Source organism: Plectropomus leopardus, chromosome 6 (assembly GCF_026936395.1).
Source record: "Plectropomus leopardus strain MGB_pleo_1.0 chromosome 6, ASM2693639v1, whole genome shotgun sequence".
Taxonomy (NCBI): Eukaryota; Metazoa; Chordata; class Actinopteri; order Perciformes; family Serranidae; genus Plectropomus; species Plectropomus leopardus.
Genome location: NC_142181.1, coordinates 11063178 through 11078698, shown reverse-complemented (window position 1 = coordinate 11078698; position 15521 = coordinate 11063178). Strand labels below are relative to the sequence as shown.

Sequence of the window (15521 nt, the reverse complement as noted above, 5' to 3'; positions counted from 1 at the left end):
AGCCAGATTCTATTCAGAAAAACTGTGATTTAACATCACTAAACACTGGAGCTGCTGGCCTACTGCTGCCTCTAACAGTTATTTTGTTTGTGTTATTGTGTGATTTTGGTGTTTTAAAGGGTTAGCATGGAATTATCAAAGTCACACAATAACAGAAACTAACTAACTGATCGAAGCAGTAAACCTGCAGCTCCCGCGTTCAGTGAGCTAAAAATACTACTTTTGTCAATGGAGTCTGTCGGCCTTGACGAGAGCGTAGATGGGGAGCTATGGCTGTTAACGGCGTACTCATTATAGCAGACTGTCTAAAGAAAAGGTAAAGTGGTAAAAATACTCTAAATATAGTGTACAATTAAACTGATATTGACGTTTTTAAGCAGCTAAAATGCGTTTCATTGTTGATCAGCACATTGCTTAGCTTCTGTGTTAGACTTCAGCCTGCTTCTGCAAACTGGGGACATGCTAACTGACATCTACTAAAAATAAGATCACTGACTATGGATAAGTCACCCAGTAAACCACAAATCCAAACTATTTCTTTAATAAGAAACAAATTTCAAGGAGCATCTTTGTTTTGTTAGAATGTCTGACAGGATGGTGAGCAGGCCTTTAAAACTGTGCAAATGTTGATGGTTTAAATCCCACTGACCTGCACTTTTACTACAAACACATATTGTACCAGTGTAGCATCAACTTTTACATTAAAAAAAAAAAAAATCTGCTGTGAAATTCAGATTAAATTAGGCTTTAAATATCATAGACTCCTCAGGATAAAGACATTTAGGAATAAACAGTTTTTTACACAGTTCACAAATCACTGTCCTTTCACATTAATTCAGGGGATGGTGAAGTGTGGGAAAGGACACAAGGGACTGAAACTACTGTATCAAAGGGGATCCTACAGTCGCACAGCTACAGAGGAAGTGGAGGGCTGGGGAGGGGGGGGAGGGTTTAATGGGGGCCAGCAGGGATTGTCAATGGGTCAAATGAAAACAAGAAGAAATGCTTACTTTAATCAGGTTTAGTCTGTCATACTGAAAGAAAATTAAAGGAGAAAACAAAATGTTAACCAAAGCAGTGAGCAACATGAACACAAAGAAATAGGAAATGAGAAAAAAGAAGCTAATGAGCATCAGAGGTCTGTCGTTGCCACTGAATCTGACTCTCCACCTCGCTTGTATGTTACATGAGAAGCCTGATTGATTATTGCTGCGTCGCTGTCACTATTATCGTCAAATGGCCCTCACTGCAGAGAGGCATGGACCCCCTTTCACTGAATGCACTCTTTTATTTGGATTGCATTAGGGCTAGGGTGATCAAGCTCACGTTGCTGGGACGACCTCACGCCATGTCTGGGTCATGTGACTGACTGCTGACCACAGAGGCTCACGTGGGGGGGGGGATTGCAATACAGTTGGGGGTGGGGGGTGGGGGTGGATTTAGACTGTGGCACAGAAATTAAAAGTGATGTAATCAATTGGGAAATGTGTGTGTGTGTGTGTGTGTGTGTGTGTGTGTGTGTGAGAGAGAAACAGTGCAAACAGAGCCTCATGAGGCCGCTATTCACACTAACCTCCCATTTATTGTCTCTCTGTAGACTGCCTCGTTTCTGCCTGTGTCTTAACAATTATGACACAAATAAGACCCTATGTGCTGACTCCCTCTATACTTGGCAATAAATTTAATGCAAAAAAAAAGTGGGATGAAGTCTGACAAGAGGCAAATTGGATGGATGAAGCGACAACATGGGCTATGCACTAAAATATGACACCAGCCTGCGGTCTGTGCAGGGATGCTCTAATGTTCCTGCAGAGGAATAAACTCTTAAAAATCCTGCCAGCACCCCAGTTCAGAGCTCCAGGACTACATCATTATTTGAGCAGCCTCTCAGTCTGACTCATTTCAATCATACTGTTATGCAGCATGACAGATATAAAGCTTTTATTACCAAAACGTAACAGGATAAATTTGCAAAGAGAGAGCGTAGGCCAAAGTGCAAAAACTGGAAGAAGAGAAGAGAGAGGAATTAAGACAAATATGTTGTTTATTAGTTAGTTTATCTTTGTTTATTTATGGGTTTGCCCTATTTTGGATTATATTATATTATCTTGGAATGGACAAAATCTCTAAAATAAGGTGCCATTTCTCCATTATATGAATGATTTTGCATTGTTCAAATCCTTTTTCTTTTATTTCTCTACATCTGCATTGCAAAAAAAAAACATTCTGATCCTGACTATGCTCATATAGAGCACCAAGCTTAACACAAACATTTGAAAATGTCATCAGGAATTTGCTACATTGCATATCACCAGGAAGGAAAAGAAAGGACAGGAGAGGAGAGGGGAGTGAATGAGGTTGTGTGGGGTTGTGTTGTTTTTAAGACGTGTCCATCTGCTATGACCGTGGGTGCAGATGGGACTCGTAACGGTTGCAGTGTTGCACAAGAACAAGCTGGGTTCAGGGAGTGAAGCGTTGCAAACGGGGTCGGGACATCTCCACAGAGCAGCTCACAAGACAAGAGGTGGGGGCAGAGGGAGGGTGGGCACAGAGATATTTGAAGAACAGAAAAAAGAGTAATGCTTACTTTGGAAAGTCGCTTGTGAGACTAGCATGCAATCAGGAGAAGAACAAAGAAAAATCAGATAAAAAAAAAAACGAAAAAAGAAATTAACTGCAAGAAGAAACAGCTGAGAGTACCAACAGAAGAGCTGAACAGTCATTGTCAGATGGCACACATTATCATATGGCATGTAGCAGCAGCAGCAGCAGAGAGAACGAGAGAGCGTGCACATTGTGTTGTGGAGACAAAAAATGATGAAAGAAAAAAAAAGACAAACAACAAGTGGTTTAAACAGCAGAGGCGAATTAGGACAGAATGTGAGGGTAAATGAAGATGGGAGTGACATGACAATATATTTTGCTGAGCGTACAAAACATTAGAGCCACATGCTCCATCTGTGAAACAACCTGACAGATTCAATCCACCACTGTTGTGAAGGGGAGATGCAGATGAGGGGGAGGACAGCAAACACAACACCTGAACTCCTCTGTTTGTCACCGCTTTCTATTAATTTCTATTGTTTCTTCAATAATAACTTTGGATGTCAACAGATACGGCTTCTAGTCGTGTTTTTTATTTTTCTATGAAGACTGACAGCAACCACTGTGAAAAGGAGCTAAACAGACAATAATTGCTGTCTCTATTCAATAAGAAGGAAACACAACACAGCAAACGTCTGTAAACAACAATAAGCTCTCCAACTTGCCGTTAAACGACAGGTTCACATCTTTTCAAGACTTACACGCACATTTTCACATTGAAAGAGGCTTTTTTTTGCTGTAATCATTTCTCCTGCTTATTCTGGCCAATTAAGAGATCCCTTCCTAACAGCGGCTTTGAATATTAGTAAAAGTCCAGAAACAGCAAACCGGCATTAAAGCACTAGTGGCAACAAACGCCAAATTTTGTGTTGCCTCGCGTCGCCTGTGTCTTGGACAAAAAGTTGCATAAGTTAAACATAAAGACTACAGCCAACGGCCAGCTAGCACATATCACGGTTCCTACACATTTTTATAGACAAAATCTCAAAACTTTTCCATGACTTTAAGAGGACCCATTATATTTTTTCTTGTATATATATATATATGTTAAAAAAACAAGAAAGGGCAAGAAAAAACCATTATTTTTTTCATTTTCGTCCTGTGTTTCATCCCTGTTTTGTTTTTTTTTTACTTAACTCAACTAGAAGACAGTAGCCTTATGTGTACAGTCAACTGTATCAGTGGAAAAGGTAAACAGATCAATTGCAAAATATAAATGGATGTATGTATGTTTGGCCAATTTAAAAAGTTTTATTGCATTTTGTGCCTGAATCCACCCTTCAGGATAATCCTGTCTTTTTTTGGTTCAAAGGTAACCCAATTCTACAACAAAGTTTTGAACACATATGAAAAGTTTGATCCAAATCAAAACCAAAAATGGATTATATGATCTAATCCGATATCAGAACACTTTATTTTTGTCTTGAACAACCTATTGTCAAGATTGGATCCAATACAATAGCCAAGATCTGATCAGATTGCTTCTGAACAACTGAGTCTGGAATTAAGTTTTGACAACAAAATTCCATTTCTTTTCCAAATCTTCTAATGATTTTTTACAAATTCCATGACTTAACCAGGCCTGAAAAAGTGATTGTGAAATTTCATGACTTTTCCAGGTTTTCCATGACCGTGGGAACCCTGACATATGTTCTGTGCCTGCATGAGAGGGAATAACCCTCCATATCAGCAGGTGGAAGTCATTTAAAAAGGGAAACCAGAGGACCAACAGGCCAGATTCAGGATGCTAGTTAGTCAGTTAATAAGTTAGCAACACAACCCGATGTTTAAAGAACAGAATAATGAACCGTTTCTGCTAAAGAGCTCAATAGCTAAAAAAAAAACCAACCCTTACTTAGACGTTTTTTTTAAACTCGCGCCCTTACTCATTTGTTTACTTTCCTTACTTCCATTTCTCTTTCCGTTCAGAGTGATTTCATCCACTGACAGACTCTGCCGTATTGGATTCAAATAGTGTCAACTGTATGAGACACTGTAAAAACTAAGGCTACAAACACTGACCGACAGCACGGCATTGACCAACGGCTGACCGCCAGCTTGGTGCATCAGGGCACTAATGGGGGACAAAATCCACCTCAGACTTCTGAATGGACTGTGGATTTTGTCCCTAATCACTAACATTGGAGTCAAACTGACCAGTATTAGTAGCAGGAAAAATGATACCAAGACAAACCTGTTTCAGTGTTCACACTGACGCCTTACTATTATTTACCGACAGACTTGAAAAATTGTGAACCTATCCTTTAAACCCAAACACACCAAACTTGTCACCTGAATGTTAGGCTAAGTTATTTCTTGAAAGTCTAAACACAATCTTAGAGTCAGGGGGGAAAAAATGCTCAGCCTGTTCTTTTTAGCTCTGAAAATGTCTGAGTGCAAACCCCATTTCATGGACGATCACAAAGGTGCAGTCTTTCACCACATCGCTGATGAAGAGGATTTACGGTGAGGGCAAGTAGCTAACAACCCTGCCTACGTTTCAGAGGATGTCGGTTGTGGAACCGCAAAACAGTTTTGTCTGTACATGTTACAAAATGGTTCTAAGGGTACTATACCGGAAGTGTTTTGGTGGAAACGCTGCTTTAATTGTTGATTGTAATTAGTTTTTTAAAAATATATTGATGACAACCCTGTCCAAAAAAAATCGACATGGCATGAGGTCAACTTCACATTCTCTATACTGAGTAAATGAGCAATTATCAACTAACTCAACTAAACACAACTCGTTTAAATTGTAGGTGTAGGAAAGCAAAGAGAGAGTAAAAGACTTAGGGAGTACATGAAATGTCAAAATGAAAGGCTGGAATGGAGAGGAGGGTGCAATCTCTCCTGACGGGGAAGAGTGAAAGTTGCAGCTCACAACTTACATACCAGTATGTACAAGTCAATAACCAATCATAGCTGGTGCGTCACTAGACTGGGAAAAAGAAATACAGCCGGGCCGACTCTGACGTGCTTCTGCAGTCAGTTTATGAATGAATGCAAATGTGACAGCAAGAGTTGCCACAGCATCTCGTTGATCGCTATAAAATCACTATAAGCACTCAGCTGCTGGCCTGATTTTACTATGTCTTACTGCAAGTTAACATGTAGGATGTGTAACTGTTTCACATGCACTCTCATATGCAAGTTTCCCTCTGATTTAAAGTGAATGGAATATGTCCATTCACTGTCGTTTTCATTAAAGAAAAAACAGTATGAGTTTGTGAGTTCAGTGTTAGCTTTTGCATAATGTTGATGTGTACTGCGCAACTAAACTGGTCAGAGAAAGCGGTAAAGCATTCTGTGTTTTAATGAGCAAATATATCTGCCTAATCATAATGTACAACAAGTGTGATGAGTCATCATGTGTACTGTTTATGCTTTTGGTCTCATTGTTTTAGAGAAGTGACGTAAGCCTCATCCTGACCAGTCTAACCTAAATCCATGTGTGTGAAATTGGCACCTTGTGTTGCAGAGTGAAGTCTCTCACATCAGCTATTCTGTGAAACCGTCAGAGCAGCTTTGTGCAGCACAAAGTGCCGTATGGTCGTTCTCTACTGGGAATCTCTCTTCACAGCGCCGTCTCTTTCCAGTGAAAAGGACTCACTGTTGGGCATTCTTGAACTTAGTGTTGTTTTAGTGCTGAGAGCTTATTTCAAAATATGTTTTAAACAGTGCTAAAAGTGTTCCACACTTCAAATTGTGAAGCTACCCTTCTTTTTCAGATCAAATGTCAAACAAGTAAAATAAAAAAAAAATCATCTTCTGGTCACTCACCTTTGAGTTCTTGCCCCCACTTCTTGCTGACTGCAAGGAGTACGTTCTCTGGACGACCTGCTCGGGTGTGGAGGGGGATTTGTCAGAAGAGTGGTCCGAACCCTTCTCCACCATGTTCTCACCCTCCTGGCTCTGTGGTGTGGGAGAGCGCGAGCGTTTACGCAGGACTGGTGAGCAGGCTGGTGTGCTCTTGTTTGAGTTACTGGCAGTGCTAAAAGAGAATAGACAAAAAAAGAGGGATGAGGAAATCATATTCTTACAAAAAAAATCCATGTTACAGTTCAATCTTGTCTTCAAAATGACAAAGTGCATCACAACACAAAAAAACAACTCCTTGAATGTATTAATGTAAATACCGTGCAAGGTAGGGTCAACAGTGTACAGATCAGTGTGGACAGCAGCACGGCACAGACACTGGTTCCTCATGCTTACATCACTTGAGGCTTAACGACTTGAAGCACCACGTGCTAACCTGGCTAATGACAGTTAAGCTAACACTGGAAATAAACAACAACAACAACAACAATAGCAACTGCAGCAGCGAGGAAAACAAATGTAGTAAGACGCTGTGACTCACGACCTGAGGATTTCTGACTAATGCAGCACTTCAAAAGCAACAAAGAAATCAATATGTTCATTTTTAGAGCCCATCTGCAATTTGCTGAAGAAATGTAATCGAGCCTGGCATCTATTGAGCTGTTTGTTTCCCGTAAAAAATATGAGGCCTTACAATAATTAAGGCTCCATTTCCCTGAACTGTTTCCATGGCTTCAGAAAAGACACTTTGCAGGACATAACAAGGATTAAATGATCAGAGATACAATGCCAGGAGGAGAGCATCAGTCGGCCAATAAAATATGATTCCATTATCTCAAACTGAGGTACGTGCTAACTTTAACATGGGGATGTACATCTCGACCCACAGCTTTCCAGACAACTGTAACGACTGTCGTCCTCAGACAGGCAGTCCCTGTCCTTCCATCGTATGTTGCTATCAGGTAGCCTCTGTGATCCGGCACTAGACGCTCTCTTCTCTGATACACACACACACACACACACACACACACACATTTATGGCTCAGCAAGAAGCCTTCTCCTCACAATGACAGAAGTGAACAAAAGGCCCTGTAAGTGATCTGAGTGGCAGTGCGCCCGGCAGGCACGGTTACTTGACATGGCGTTATGCAAGCCATTACGTCACTGCCAGCCAATGGCCGCTGTTAGTGGCCATGAATTACTGATCTACTGTTACATTTGGGAACTTCGGTGCGGCTTAGTGCAGTGAATCATAAGAGGGCAGCGTTGACAGCCTCTGTCTGACTGTCAGGGTCTGCTCTAGCAGGAGCTGGTTGATTTTAAATGGCAAGGACAACACAGAGCCATCACATCTGTTTAATGCATGGGGATAGATAATGCACGCCTGGTGTGTTATGCTGCCTCTGACATCAATTTATATGATTACCAAATGGTCTGCTGTTCAGTGGATGATCATTTTGACTGTACTGTACACTGTGCACTCAGCACTGACTACTGATTAGTGCCCACTAGTCTGATTAGGAGTACATTTGCTGGGGAATCTCTGTTTGAAAGACATTAATTTTTGACATTAATGAAGCAGACATCCACTTTTGCCACAGCTCAGTGTCAGGTGAATGCCAGATGGCTCCTTTGAGGAGAGCTGCAGCTTTCATAGTCTGCCTTTATAACTGTTTTAATCCATTCTATAAGAATCTCTGGTTCATTAGGTGGTGGATGCCATCCATCAGGGTGTGAAGATTACAAATGCTCTCTAGGATGATAGAAAGCAGAGTACATTGGTATTCAGCATGCATCATAATCTCTGTCTGAGCCAGGAGACTGTCTGGGAAGCAGTGCACATGCAAGTTGATGTGGATGGTGTGAAAATATCAATATCCCTTTTAGCACATGTTGGTGTTAACACTTGCACTTGCTAACACAAGCTTCATGTGCTTGGTTTGTGGCAGACTCATGAATCAGGTAAGGGCTTCCCTCATTAGGAAACCATCACACGAGTGAAATAAACACAGGAGAATATTTGCCTTGGCAAAAAAACTCAAACAACCATTGACTAGTAAAGTCGAAGTATCAGCCAATAGCACAGAAGTATTTGTGAAGGAGACATTCATTTTTGTACCATGTTTAACCCTTTAAAACCTGGATCGACTTCAATTTTTTTTTCACTTCCCTGTTTTTTTTGGTTTGTTTTTCTATTTATTTTACTGCTAATTTTCAGGTTATTTTTTGTACTTTTTACTATTTTTTTAAAAAATATTTTCCAGGTAATATCTTCTTAAGATGCTCATTGCCTTCTCCCCATGTTTTTGAAAAAAATCAAGCCTATTTGCCCAGGTTTCAAAGGGTGAACCCACCGATATAGTATGATACTGGCAATGAAAATTACAAACTGCCCCACATGATAGATGCTGCATCGCTGGCAGTGAGTCAGGAAAGAAGATAAGACAGAAAATTGAAAATGCACAAATAACAGGATATTTTGTGGTATTTATTATAAAACTAGCTGACATGAGGTAGCAAGTCACCTTTCTGTGTCCGTCATGTCAGGCACTGCCCAGATTCAGCACGAATATCACCTTGGCAGGTGATAGTCGCTCGCCTGCGTTTGCTTATGTGTGACTGTGCCCCTTAAACTGTTTAGAAGAAGTGATAAGCCACCTAGATCCTGTTGATTAATGAATGAACTGTTAACAGATTATGGCCTAAATAACTTTCACATTAATCATTAAATATAGTGTTTGTTGTGTGAACTAGTCCCTTTCCCTCGAAAAAGGTTATCGCTTAAGATTATTTTTTTTAAAGATGTAAGCAGAGGTGGTCTTATTTGAGGTGTTTTCATGGCAACAAATTAGATATAAGCCTGAAACAAAGTTTGAGAAATGTAAAAAAGTTGCAAAAAGAGACACTTTGCACAAATTTCTTCATCTTTGGAAATATCCATACAAAAGAGGTACATGAACTGAGACTATATCAGGATACTCACTTGATCAAGAGTACTACATTTAACTACTGATTTTAAACAGCTAAAGAGGGCAGTATAGTGGGTGTAGTGTAAGATAATTTGGGAGACTTTGAATTTGGCCATACTGATGTGGGACAAAAGCTGTTCTGGGGGATGTGTCAATAACAATCAAGAAGAACAAGACAATTTTATTGTGAAGGACTACTGTTGTTTGGCTCTAGTTATCCATCTGTCCAGTCCATGCCACAATCAAAGGGTGACCTGCGTGGTTTAAGCTGCTTCTACAAAAATAATAAACACAGTGTAAGGCTTTAATGTGAAAAAAATTCAATAGTGGTCAGATTGAATGCATGATATAAGAGAGGAAATTGTGGCCAAATCCTCTCCATGTCTGGCAAGTGGAAGCCCTCAGGTTCTGTTTGTCTAATATCACTGAACCATTTCTTGCCACAATTCTCCTCGGTCGGAGCAAAACATTAATAAAATGTGTTGTCTCCTCCCAGGATAATTTCATCATATGCTGTGGGTGGCTTACTAATGTGCTGTATATTTGCTTCCGGCTGTTGTGTCTTGTTCAAGGTCGCTGTTCTTGTCCATCTAAAATGAATGAGGTGCTAAAAAGTACAGACTGTAGGGACATTTTGTGTACTTCAAAGTACATTTTTTCACAGATTTAACAGGCTCATAATGGGACCTTATAAGAGATGATATGTGTCTTTTAATCCAGCATAGATGGTCTTTGACTCAAAGAAGTTTCATAATATTTGGATGTAAAAGCACAGTTATTTTGGATAGTTGTGGTTGCATGCCATTTAAATCTCCCTGATGGGGTTTAAAAAAAACCCAGTTGTCACCATTTCAGAGACCCATCCGGTTTCGCCCCACTAAAAACTGCTGGCCTTTATCTCTTATGGGAAGCAAGAGAGGGACTGTGACTATGACTGTCACAGCCATAGGGGTTTCTATCGGATGATCTTTCAGTACTGCGTCCTTCTGTCTCTATACTATTCTCAGACAGACAACACAAGGAGTTGCTCTGCAATGCGAATAATAATAAAAAAGTAATTGTATCACTAAACTTCATTCTTTCTCTAATAACCTTATACAACCAATTACAGCTACAGTTGGGTCAAACACTTCAAATTTTGACTTCCAAGAAAGAACACATTCATTTACAATTGGGGTCAAGCAACAGGTTTTTTTTGATTAATTGATCATGCATGAAAGCATCACCTACAAACCCAATTATACTGCACAAGTCGGTTCAAAGAGCTATTTAAAAACAGCCGCCTCTACCTGTGAACCTTATTGGGAAAGGTGAATACACATGATGTGGTGATAAGGCTCAAAGCTGATTGTCAGTAACTTTTCACACAATGTTGACAATTGGCTTCGTCCACCAGGACAGATACAACGTGACAAGGGCGTCAACATTTCTCAGTACCAGTGTCTCAAATCATGGTGAGTGTGCAAATACATGTATCAATAATATCCATCCATCCATCTATCCATCCATAACATCTTATCCTAGGGTCATGGTTGCATTCATAAAATATCTAAACTGTTTTGGATACCAGTTTTTGAAAACTGCACTTCATCCCAAGGACATTTGAACATGCAGCCCAACAATTATCTGGAGATGATGCAATCATAGATGCAAACATCTGGCAGATAACACAGACATCCTTCACACACTGTGTTCCTAACTCTCAAAAAACTGCATGTTGTCCTGCAAACAATGTATGTGCAGCACACAAACATAAACAAGTAAATACAGAGACAAAGATAGCATCTTTTTAAGATGTACCAGTGAAGCTCTCTTATTGTGAAATTTTAACCTTTTTGTGCATAGGCTTCAAACAAGTCTGTTTGATTTTTGCTGCTCCCAACACTGAATACTGCTACTTTCTTTGTCATTTTGTATATTTGAAATTCTGCAAACAAACAAACAAACAAACCCCATCAAACATCATACCCTGGCTGGGTTAATGATGTCCCAGTCAGCATACACACTTGACACTTCCTCCGTACTCATATACTAGTACTACTCTGCCATATTGGAAATTATGTCTCTACCTCAAGGTATCTCTGAGTTAAAATAAAAGTTGAACGAATGAACAAACAAATAGAAAATGAATGAACAAATGAATGAAAAGGTGCAGTAGTTCACATCTGGGAATTTTTCCAGAACCTCTCAGTTCATTTCTTACTTCCCAGTGGCTGTTAACAATGGGCACGGACCAAAATGCCCCTTGACACATTTGTATAGACTTATTCTAGTCATAAACTTTTTAAAGTTACAGCTAGATGGTACACTAAAATGTGTCTCTGAAATAGGCGATGTAGTAACAGAATTTTGCCTATTTGATAAAGCGCTGCCTAGTTTGACAGTTTGACCTGAGTTTTGTGAGCATGGTGCATCAGTGGTTTCTCTACAGGTCTGTAATGTTGATCTTTCTTTACTATTGTCCTTCAAATTGTTAATAACTGTAAAGCTCTTTTAGGTTTGCCTGAGTAGCAACATATTATGAATAAGAGGTATGTTTGGGTAACAAAGCCACAACTTAAGAAATAAAAGATTTAAAAAATTAAACAGAGAGGATCATCTCTCATACTTCTCGCAGAAAGAGATGCAGTTATAGGCTTTCCCCGGTACAGGAACCCCCACTTGCTGTTTTTAGCAGATGAGGAATTCACGGATCACCTCGACTCTCCAGATACACGGCAGTAAACAATGGGAACACGGATCCATCATCAGCATATGAATGACTAAGCCCGATATCAGTCATTCACACAACAGTTTGCTCTTTGAACCAGCGTGGTGGTGTGGATAGAGCGAACATGCTGCTGACGCTCGCCTGCAGAGGAGCAGACAAAAGCATCTATCACAGATGCTTTGTTAGTAACAGCTTCATGAAACAGAACACTACGAGTTCGACATAAAATACCTGCTGGGGCATTATCTCTGGACTTTGATGCTCAGAAGAATCACATGAAAAAGTACAATGAGTTCCTCAGCTACAGAGTAACTGACCCAACGGTTCACAGATATATGTCTTCAAACCTATGGCATGTTTGATCCCATAAAGGAAAACCTGCACTGGGTTGTAACGATAAATAATAACATTCTCTTCTATCTAAATTCACTATATTAAAATCAGATATATAAATGAAACAGCGTCAGTGGAAAGTGTGCTTTACTTATCAAAACTGTTGTTTTCTGAACCGCTCACATGAGTTATTGAGTTGCATTGACCAGGTGATCCGAACACTGCGGCTTACACTTAGTTTCAGTGATACACTGTAGACAGGGAGAGCTGACAAACATTTTAACAATTAAAAAGCCATATCTCTCAGAGCACCGCCCACACACCTATGAGGCTCAAACAAAGCTCAGCTTAGAATATCACTATAGCAACAGGGAACAGAGAGAGTGGTTTAAATATTCAGAGAGTGACTATATATACCTCACCAGCTCTGCTGTTAGAGATGCTGTCTGAGCGGGAAACACAGCGGGGAGGCCCAGTGACAGACCATCAGGACATTTTTGCACATTTAATGATTGATTTCTGAACATCTTGATACAGCATAATCATCATTCAAATTGGTGGGTATTAATATGTTAATAATAACACATTTTTCTGTAGTTGTGAGCAATAGTAAATTCTTTTGTTACATTATAGGCTACAAGCAAAGTAATTTGCTTGACTGAATTAAAGATGAACTAAACCCCCAGAACACTTACTTCTGCTGAAAAGCAATATATATGGATATTTAGTAGTATTGTTGTTTGATTTAAGTCCAACTTTTGACATTTGATTGCAAAGAATAAAAAAATCTAAACATTGTGTTAGGAATATGCATATACATGCCCTCTAAAGGTTGAAACCTGACTATTGCAATTAAATTTTGCTACTGGCTGATCCTGGTAGCATGAGCCCGCTTTCATCACCAGCCGAGGCCAAATTAAATAATGTTTCTCCAAAAAAAAGAGGGTGTAAAAACTAATTCTTTGAAGAAAAAAAACACCCCAAAAACATCGATTTATATTTAAGAAAACTTGATATTGGATCAATGCTATATGGTATATTTTTAAAATCTACACTTACAGAAATCATTAAATGTATTTTGCTACATAGTGTTGTAATTTAGTAGGGGTGGCAAGTGTGTCCCACAAAATTAGAATCTATGTGTGTCTCTGAATTCAGATGTTTCTGCGGGTTCATGAACGCATTGCAGGCAGTGTTTCCTCAGCAGCAGTTTGAGGAGTTTGAGTCGCAGGGTGGATAATTTATCTGTCAATACGGTCAATGCTGATCATATCAATGGATAAGAGGAGCATTTGTTGCAGAAGCAGATTTCTGTTTTACTCTCACTCCTCCTGGCATTCTGCTTCTCCGTCTGTGCCAGGAGTATGCTCTGCCCTGCGACAGTGTTGTGCAATCAATGACAAAAGGTAAATATAAGAAATACTCCCCTAGTGTTCAACAAAAAAAAAGAATTAAATAAATAAATAAATGAATATGTGGAGGCATTGTTTTAATTGTGGTGGCCCGCCGTAAATGTGAAACCTGTGTGGGAACCTGTGTAGGAATCACCAGAGGCCCCATAATACTATTTTATCACAATACTTACGTCATGATACAATATTATTGCACTTTTAAATGTTTTGAAATATGCCGAGTATTGCGATAACATGCATTATGATATATTGTAATTCAGGTATAAATTCTCGCCCTAATGGAGAAATTTGTCAACATTGTTTTATCTCATGAGATAAAGTTTTAAAGATCAGGTTTCGCTCTTCATCAGTTTTTATTGCAGCAAAATGTATGGATTGAAAAAAAAAAAAGATTTCATCATTCTAATGGGCTACAAAATTTGTATTTGCAATGTTAATAATTTTTATGATTAAAAAAAAGATACTTGGCATCCATGTACTCATACAATATTGCCACAGAATTTTGTGATACTATGCTGTATCGATTTTTCCCCCCACCCTATAATTTAGTGCAATAAAAAAATATCATGGTCCATAATGCATTTACAGACACTAAATCAGCAAATGTACTGCATCTAGCATTGTAAACATTTCACTTGATTATTAAATGAGTAAAATCTAACACTTTATATTGTAGAGCATGTTCATTTGCAAACTGTGCAAGAGGCATTGGTCCCAGAGGCTTGAACACAGACCTCATGTGGATTACAACGCGCTACACAGGCAGACAGATAACTGACAGACTTTAAGGTGTTGATCAGACAGGGCCCCGACATGTCGCTCAAAGTAGGTCAAGTTCTTACGCATAGAGAGGAAGGAAAAAAATAAAAGAGAAATGAGCATGCTGCTTGTGTCACTTTGTTACAGTCTTTTCTTTAAATAAGCTCTAAAGCTCTAAATCCAACCGGCTCAAGCTGTCCGATCGTTCAGCTTCACAATAGAACAGAGTTCCGGGCCTTTCTGAGGGCCCCGCTTGTTTTCACAGTTTTGCTGACCCTGGAAAATACCCATCTGGCAGTGACCCTTCAGCTCCGCTTGATTTGAAAAGACCATGAGGAACACCATGCTCGCCAGCCACCACTGCACATGCACACACAGGAATGCAAACACCGTACACAGAGGCATGCATGTGGACATGGAGCACATACACTCACACAATGCAGAAATACACTTAGAAACATCACACACCTGATCTACCAAATACTACATCCACATTTAAACATACTCAAGAACTGCATGTATTATATAATCAAAGTCATCCTACCCCACCCATCCACTCCGACACTAAACACAAACACACTCTAGTCAATGCATCACAGAGCCCGCCATACCCCTGCTGAAAGACACAGTCCCTCAACACCTCGCCGTAGCAGCCCTCAAGGCAGCGGCAGCCCTCGTTGGCTACCGTCACACACTCAAACACCACCATGTCCTCGTAGGCAGCCCCAAGTAATGAGCTGTTCATCCAGCGGATCATCTCAAGGACCGCGCACTGCACTTTCCTTTCTCTCTCAGCGGAAGAGAAGAAAGGTAGCTGGACAGAGAAATGGGGAGAGAGAGCGAGAGAAAAGATGGGAGAGGCAGGCAGGGAGATTTTCTTTAGCAGGCTTAGGGCCACTGATCTTCCTCGGCCAGCTC

At 39.9% G+C, this 15521-nt stretch overlaps 1 protein-coding gene across 13 annotated transcripts in view; it reads right to left on the bottom strand.

The window, feature by feature from the left end:
* gramd1bb (GRAM domain containing 1Bb) overlaps positions 1 to 15521 on the bottom strand; it is a 126877-nt gene that overhangs the window by 24174 nt on the left and 87182 nt on the right. For 6 of the 13 annotated variants that reach the window (XM_088078691.1, XM_088078693.1, XM_088078700.1 and 3 more), the window contains 3 exons: positions 6385 to 6595; positions 2588 to 2608; positions 1011 to 1034 (listed from right to left, as the gene is read on the bottom strand). In XM_088078691.1, the coding sequence (XP_087934817.1) occupies positions 1011 to 1034; positions 2588 to 2608; positions 6385 to 6595 (256 nt within the window). Of the gene's footprint in view, positions 1 to 1010; positions 1035 to 2587; positions 2609 to 6384; positions 6596 to 15214; positions 15440 to 15521 lie in introns of those variants that run through there. The other 7 variants (XM_088078694.1, XM_088078698.1, XM_088078692.1 and 4 more) reach the window with 4 other exon arrangements.